At 38.9% G+C, this 8,046-nt stretch overlaps 1 protein-coding gene across 2 annotated transcripts in view; it reads right to left on the bottom strand.

Moving 5' to 3' along the window:
- The window catches only part of LOC106526281 (RNA-binding protein with multiple splicing), a 51,233-nt gene that overhangs the window by 15,958 nt on the left and 27,229 nt on the right, over positions 1–8,046 (bottom strand). Inside the window, exons 5-6 of one of the 2 annotated variants that reach the window (XM_014020849.1) lie at positions 4,484–4,634; positions 1,499–1,626 (exon numbers count right to left, since the gene is read on the bottom strand). In XM_014020849.1, coding sequence (XP_013876303.1) covers positions 1,499–1,626; positions 4,484–4,634 — 279 coding nt within the window. The remainder of the gene's footprint in view (positions 1–1,498; positions 1,627–4,483; positions 4,635–8,046) is intronic. The other variant, XM_014020850.1, reaches the window with a different exon arrangement.

The following is an 8,046-nucleotide window of genomic DNA, read 5'->3' as shown; positions in this document are numbered from 1 at the left end:
TCCATTTAAAAATACAGCTGTTAGAAACAGGCTCAAAAACCTAAAACAAAGATGTCAAAACACCAACAARTTACAACACGTTTTATTGAAAATTCTTGATGCTTTTAGATGGGGAGAAACAAAAACAAACCCAYCAATATCTAACTAAACTGCAAAATGCTTGGTCACACAGATTAAATACCATTAATTTCATCTAAAATTTTCTWAACTATTACAGGACTTATAGTTTTTCATGAGTTGACATTAAGTACCGGTAGTCATCCAAAAACACCTCTTAACATCCACTAAGCAAGATGACGACAGCTGATTAACGATGGAGCCAGAAAGGTGAGCTCATGCTTAAAGCCTGTCTCTATACACACAAACACACACACATCTGTTGGCCTCGCATCAGCATCTCCTGGTCAGAAGAGGCTGAAGCACACTAGCGCWGACCACAACCCCCCGGATGAAATCACAGAGCTGGATTCTCAGTCTTAGCACACGTATCGTGYGGAAAACTGCCAGCTAAGCAGATTCAAAATGGCACTTATTTCAAAATCTGACATAATCTTTTACGAGGCCTTCTTACCGAAACACCAAGTGTTTGATTTATATGTGGAAATATATTCAATATACACTACATTTTACATTATATATACGACATTTTGTGCATAAAACTGCTGCAAACTGATTAATGGCTGCTTATAAACCAACTACACCGTCAAAAAAATGTCTGGACCTGAGGTTGTTTGAAGATCCAGCCAACACAACACAGGATTCATGAGAGGAATTTCAACATATTGRTATTAAGTCTGATGTGAGCCGAGCAGATTAGAAGACTTCAATAAACTGAACCTTGTTTTAACAACTGCGTTAATGAGGTAGAAGATGATAAAATGATGCAAGAGTTTTCAGCTCTTAGAGTTCATTATTTTTTTTAAGCGAAAAAACATTCAAACTTAGTAATTACGGACTTTATTTTAACAAGAATCAATCATTTGCAAATAGGTTTTCAGATTATGAAGTCAGAAGAAACGATTTATTCATTTTTTTCTTAAAAAATATTTGGGAAATGCCTTTACGCTGTTCGAAAAGGACTTTTTGGAACGATCTCTTGGACATTTTGTCCAGCAATCTCAAAGGTTTTCCTYCTTGAAGCTTGAAACAGTCATCCAAAACCTATAAATCCTTTTTATTTACAGTTATAGTGAATAATTACAATAAAGTCAGGACGTTTATTGGACCAGGTTGTAGCTTTACTCGAGGGAAAGCTAAAAAAAAAAAAAGAAAAACTGCACTTCTTTAAAGATAGTACTAAATTTTCATGAATGTTTTATTTCCCCCMAAATTTAAACATGAAATGTTTAGTTTATTTGTAACTGAGTCTAAAGGAGTGAACAGAGATGTCAGAGCCGACGGCAGCAGCTGATTGGATGRTGGACTAAGAGGTAAAGTGAAGGAAAAGTGCTGGTGGCGGCGGCGGTGATGGTGAAGGGGGAGCATGTGGTGGGATTACCTGAGCGTGGAGCGAGGAGGGGTAGGTGAAAGCAGGCTGCAGGGCTGGCGACAGCTCTGTCGGGTACAGCGGGTATGACGCCCACACGTCTGGGCTGCTGGGGTATAGAGCAGGCACTGTGAGCTCATCTGTGGAAAGAAGAAGAGCAGGAGTGGGGTGAGGAGCGTGGTACGTGGATGGGCGGGTGGATAGAGAGGCAGGGTGAAGGTGACGGTGATGGTGGTGATTGTGGAGGTGTGCACTGGTGGGGGAGTGCTATCTGAAGTTGAATCCTCTGGTTTGGCTTTTTTTTTTAAACCAAGCACCGACCAAAACAAACAAACAAAAAACAACCCCCTAAATATTTGTTCACGAGGTTAGCTATAGCTTAGCATCTGTAGGTAGAAACTGTAAGCCTGTAAAGCTTTGGATTAATCTTCACTCTAAAAACCAGTAAAAGTAAACATGCTAATCTGCTAAAAGCCTCTATATGAGACTGGACCATTTTCGAACGGCTATAGAAACAACCATTTGCRCTCTCACCCTGACTTATGGACAATTTAATTACTAATTAACCTAACTAATCTAAGTAGTACCACCTTTACGTCCATTTGTGTAAAAAATGGACCCTTTACAACTACAACAAATTCATTGCCATGAAAAAAAATGGAAGTTTCTTGTTTTTTAGCTAACTTTGTTGAAACCCTGTAAAGGCCCAGTGATTGTGAGAGCAAGGACCATGCTAAGCTAATATCTGCTAGCTGCTAAAGTAGCAAAAATAAAAGCACAGCAATCTTCAAAGCAYTCTGACCTAACCTTTTTTGATCTAACAGACTTTAATACACTTAACCCTTATTTACCCTATTCTGGCATCTTTCAATGTCAACTTCCAACACTTGAAACACAGTGGTGGTCACAGCTATGCAAAAAGCTAGCTTCTCTAATTTGCAATCTGCTAACCAAAAACATAGCTTTGCTATGGCTAAACTGCTAAACATGTACAAAAAAAATTACGGAAGCTAACACTAAACAACTAAACAAGTACAAATTAGCGAACGCTAACACTAACAGCTTATTGCTAACCGCTAAGACGACTGTCAGTCTGTGTCACACTTCTTCTGTTAGTGGACTTAAAGTTGGCAAAACCTGATTTAGTGGAAGCTAATTGGTACTAGGGTTGGGCGATATTGGCAATAAAATTAATCACGATTAATTGTGGTGTTTAGCCGATAACGATTAATATGACAATTAATCCCATGGAGTCCCTGGACACGCTTATGTCCTAGTCACATGACCAATTTAGTGGGAAAGATTTGCTCTTAGTAAAAATCTTTTCCAAATTGTGTAAAAATTACAGACTTCAGGCTATACTTAAAATTTTAAATTGTGTTGATAAATAAATTACAGAACTTTTGTTTAAATGTTCGTCATATTTGAAGAGGAGAGGAGCACCGAGCGGACTGACCGGGAAAATATCTAGTCAGTCTGCCTGGTGGCGTTAATCGTATGAATCATCAAGTGCCAAAAACTAATCGATTGTTTTTCTGACGATTAATTGCAGACGATACGATTATGCCCAACCCTAATTGGTACACTAACGGTTTCAATGTTAGGGAAAAAGCTAATCCACTAAACGAACATGTTCCACTATTAGCTGCTAGATGATTAGCGGAACCATACCCACCACTGCTGAAACCTTATATATACAAAAGCAAGCATCATAAAAACMAGTCTTAGCAGTTGTCTTTTAAACCTTAACATTACAGTTTCAGCTTTAGTTTATTGCTATGTAGTATTTTGTATATATGATTTGTTTTACCTGTTAGATGAATAAACCCTCAGCCAGGAGATTGTGCTTTCAACCGGTTTACGGAGTAATGTTAGCTAGCTATTAAGCATCACTGCAACATTTCTTATTTAAGCCTGTAAAACAGATGGTTTTCAGCTCAAACGTGAAGCTTGCATGTTTACTTAAGTTTGACCTGTAATTTTACGGTTTAGTACTTTATCTTTAGCGATAAATGTAACACCTTTCCAATTTTAAACTGCTTTTGTCCGATATAAAAATCGAAAGCTTTACAGGCTAGCAACAGCAGCTAGAACAGTGAGAGGAAACCACCTCAGATATGATTTGCTGTCAAAGTTTAGTGCAAAGTGAAAAAAAAAAAACTAACAAAGTGCACAAGTGAGGAGAGTGCTGTGTTKTACAGAGGGAGTGAATACTTAAAAAAGGGCAGAATCAGTCAACATGGAGGAACTAATTGGAAAAACATCTGATAGCCGTACAATTTAAAGGAGCATTTTTCTTTGCTTTCCATGTCTCCTGGTGACTCTATCAAAGCATGATCACAAAACAAAACAAAAAAATTGGCTGATTACAAAAAAATCTTATCAGGAAAATAAGAGAAATGTCTCTCCTGGTGATTACGTCATGGTTTCATTAATCGTTTCCTTCCATTTTCCTCTCAGGCACAGAGTACCACCCCTCTTCTGGCAAAGAAAAGATCCGAGATAAGAGCAGTTTGGTCATTCAGGAAGAATGCACGATTACAGCCGGTGTATGTTTAACTAGCACTGAATGATTCTTTAACCCCTTGGAAAAATGTTTAACCAACTGGAAAAGAAACAGACACACAGGTGCATTAATGCTTCACTCAAAAACAGGCCCTGGAGTCCGAACGGTTAGAGCAGAAGTTAACCATGAACATGTGCTGTCAGTAAGTGCTTAAACTAACACAGAGCGGTGACCTTTGTAGAGGAAGGAACTCAAAACAATCCAGCGGGAATCAGACAGGTTCAAACAAACAATACGAGGTTCCGTTAACACATCACAAAAAAGAAATACACACGTCTGCGTGAATGTTCCATTACGAATTAAGAAAAGCACTTTTGAAAAGTTTATTTATGACAGTGAGGTCGTAAAAGGAAACAGCTGCTCGGTCCAGTTCCGTTTAAGGAAGCGTCGGTTTAAAGTCAAACCGGCGGATGAACGGTTGGAGCACTTACATGGGTCTCTGCTAATGAACTGTGGTCCCGGGCTCTGCTGGGAGGGAGGGGGGTTGGGGGTGCCGACCAGCTTGTTTTTAGCCATCTTCGTGTTGGCCTTGGCAAACTCCAGCCGCAGAGTTTGGGGGATCTCTGGATCAAATCGGACCCCCTACGACCAACCAGAAGCAAATGTTAGCAACAGCACCGTTGTACTASAACATCCTTTTACTCAGAACAGAGCAGGGAGTGAGCAAAAATTAAAGGGGTAGTTCAGACATTTTGAAGTGGTATTCTGTGGAAAAAAAACTCTAAATATCTTTTCTTGTGAAAGRCCTCGCTCGTGTTCCTGGAGATTTGAACATGTAAAAAATTTGCAGGACTCATTTGATCACACAACGTCGGACGGTCGCCTCAGGCATCTGGAGCCCATCTTAAGTTAGTTTCAGAGAGAAATGTGAGACAAATTTGGGGAAGTTTAGTGATTTGTAAAACGAAACGCCAACAGACTGGAGAGCACAAAGAAAAACAAACCAAAAAGAATAAATTGTACCCATCACAAACACATTTTTGCTTTTTTTTTTTTAATACCAGAACCTTTATTTTGAAAGGGTTACTGAGTGAAAACTGTGGTCATGGGTGAGCGCAGCTTTACCATACAGTACATGTCAAGTTGTACAATTCATAAATTGTACAGATTTTTTTTTTCYATTTTGCATGTTGACATACATATAGAGAAAATCTCACAAATCATATCAAAAAACTTCAAAAAGAATTTACGTCACAGAGCCAGCCTGTAAGGAAATGCCAAGTTTGCCTCCTCTCCCCACTAGATTGTTCCTGCATCGCAGTGGATGTCGTTATCCTGCCCCTATATTGTGTAAATACTAGGTATTTTGGGTGACATTTACTAATTTCTGAAGGATACAGATAAATGTTCGATGGGGGTTGACATGGATGCTTTACTGCTCGTTTAAAACTGTAAGCTAATATCACGACAGGTCCCCTCATTGTCCATTTTTAAGACCTGTCTGAAGACTCAGTTTTACTCATTGGCCTTCAACCCAACTGAGACTTGATTTTACTTCATTTTAGTGATTTTATGTTTTTATCTTTTTTTATTTTTTGCTGACGTTCAGCACTTAAGTTTCAGCTGTGGCTGGTGTTAAAGTGCTTTATAAATGAAGTTGATGATGATGATGATATTAGCGACTCCTAAACGTTGAGTCGCTAAATAAAAGAAGTCTTCAAGTAGTTGGCAACCGTTGCAGCTAATTAGATACAGACTTTAGCTCTTTAGCTTTTAAGGTATTATTTATCTGTGTGTAGACATCAAGGGCATTGAGAGAGCACTTTTTTGGCCGTACATACTTAACTTGTAACAATGTTTGTTGATATACTGAGCAAACCCGATCTATTAACTGTTTTTTTCTCCCACTTGAAGCACAATAATTGGTATCAGTTTGTTCTCAGAGTCCTTCTGTTTTCCTGGAAGGTTACTAGAAACAATGTTGTTGAGTAAGATCATGGTTAACCGCTGTGACGACTCCTAACGATGTTAAAAATTAGACCAGCCTTATTTCCGTTTCACAACCGAGCTGACTAAACATCTTTGCACCTAAAACTGTCATGTGATAAATAATAGGAAAAATAATAACAACTGAAATAAACTTGGGTGTTTGATGTGGTGATGAAGCAGATTAATTTAGAAACAAAGCTTCTCTTCCCCTCTTCTGTTGTTTTTTGTTGTTCAGACGTCCGGAGGGAGCCGGGCTGCTATCAGGAGCTGTCACTTTGCTGGCTTTTTTAATCTTACAGAATTTCACAATAAACTTTACAGGCCCGAGTCTCGCTCAGACTTTAAAGCCCCCCCCTGTAAACGGCTCGTCGAGGATTACGGCGCGACGCGTCTAATTTTAAAATCAAGACCCACGATGACAAAACCTTGGCTCTGCGTCGTTTAAAACTGTAAGCTAATATCACGACATCAGTGCCCTTGTCGGCACACCAGCTGAAAAACTGGGCTTACGGCTCATAACTTCACTTTTGAGGACAAACGAAGGAATGTGTTTGCTGGAGCACTCGGAGGCCACGARTTAGGGGGTCAGAATTTACTAGAGGCACCGAAATTAACCTCCACTAATTAAAAATAAAAGACACCAAAACGACACAGAGGTGTGGAAAAGCGATGGGGAGTGAAGTTCTCTGCAGCGAAACAGAAGCTGCAGGGATGGGCCTCTCATCTCGTCCCTGCAGGCTCCAGCGAGCGAAGACTCTTCTCATAAAAGAGAAGAAGAGGAGGAGGAAGGGCAAGGGTGGGGGAATTAACTAGGATTGCCTCGGCTCAGCGAGCTCGCGGCAGAGGTATAATAAGATACATGGGTATAACGAGGCCTAAGTGTTCTCTGGTCTGAACCGTGCCGAAGAGCCAACCTTGAACTGCTTCTCAGGCTCTTCGGTAAGCGGTTGTTGCTCCTTCCTGCTGCTGCTGCTGCTGCTGGTATCGTTATATTTAGAGGGAATATTACAAGAGTTCCCATGGTACGAAACAAATCCTCCTCTCTCTGGAGTCTTTCACGAGTCTGAATATGCAGATATATGTTTGCAAAAATAAATAAACAAATAAACTAACTCATCTCCATATGACCCCTCGGGAAAAATCTCTAAAAAAAAAACATTTTTGAGTTCCAAGTGTGTGGAGACAGAGCGACTGTTGTTGCTTCATTAGACGATAAAGGTGCACGAGCATCAAAACAGCTCGTTTATTCTTTTTGTTTTGCTCGTAAAAGAAAACGCATCCAAAAGTGTCCTGATTGGACATCACGTGCTGTGACTGTGACTAGCTGCAGTGCTTTATAAGAGTTAGATGAAATTTTAAAACAACAAAGAATTTCCTTGTAGAAAACAAGATTAAGTCAAAATGAGTGAAATAAAACATGCCTCCATTTTTACTCAAATTACAGAAATTGTTTTGATGTTTTTTTGCAGTTTTGTGTGTCGCCGCTGAGAAGAAGCGTAAAGATACTGTATGTGTTTAAGTATAAAAATATATTTTTAATTAAACTCTTTATTTTGTCGATTGTCTTGTTTTTGTGATCATTTTGAGCAAAACAAAAAGTCACAACAACAAATTCAATTTATTGCACAACCTTACTTTCTGTAGTTTTAGTTTGTACAACAAAATGTACAAGAATTACGATCCTGCAATAAACGGAATGTGTTTTAACTCAAGTTGTCTGTGTATGGTTCCTTCTTTGTTTTTTTAGTTTCAAAATCAAATGGTAAAGAAGACTGACTAAAAACTAGGGTTGGGCAATATTGGCAAAAAAAATTAATCACAATTAATTGTGGTATTTAGCCGATAATGATTAATTTGACGATTAATGCCCTGGAGTCCCTGGACACCCGTCCTAGTCACATGAAAAATTTAGTGGGAAAGATTTGCTCTTCGTAAAAATCTTTTCTAAATTGTGTCAAAATTACAGACTTCGGGCTATAAATCAAATTTTAAATTATGTTGATATATAAATAAATTACAGAACTTTTTTTTTTTTGTTCGTCATATTTGAAGCAGGGAGGAGCAC

Source organism: Austrofundulus limnaeus, unplaced genomic scaffold, assembly GCF_001266775.1.
Source record: "Austrofundulus limnaeus strain Quisiro unplaced genomic scaffold, Austrofundulus_limnaeus-1.0 Scaffold269, whole genome shotgun sequence".
NCBI classification, from domain to species: Eukaryota; Metazoa; Chordata; class Actinopteri; order Cyprinodontiformes; family Rivulidae; genus Austrofundulus; species Austrofundulus limnaeus.
The sequence above is the reverse complement of the archived record's forward strand: the minus strand, read 5'-3'. Positions and strand labels throughout refer to the sequence as shown.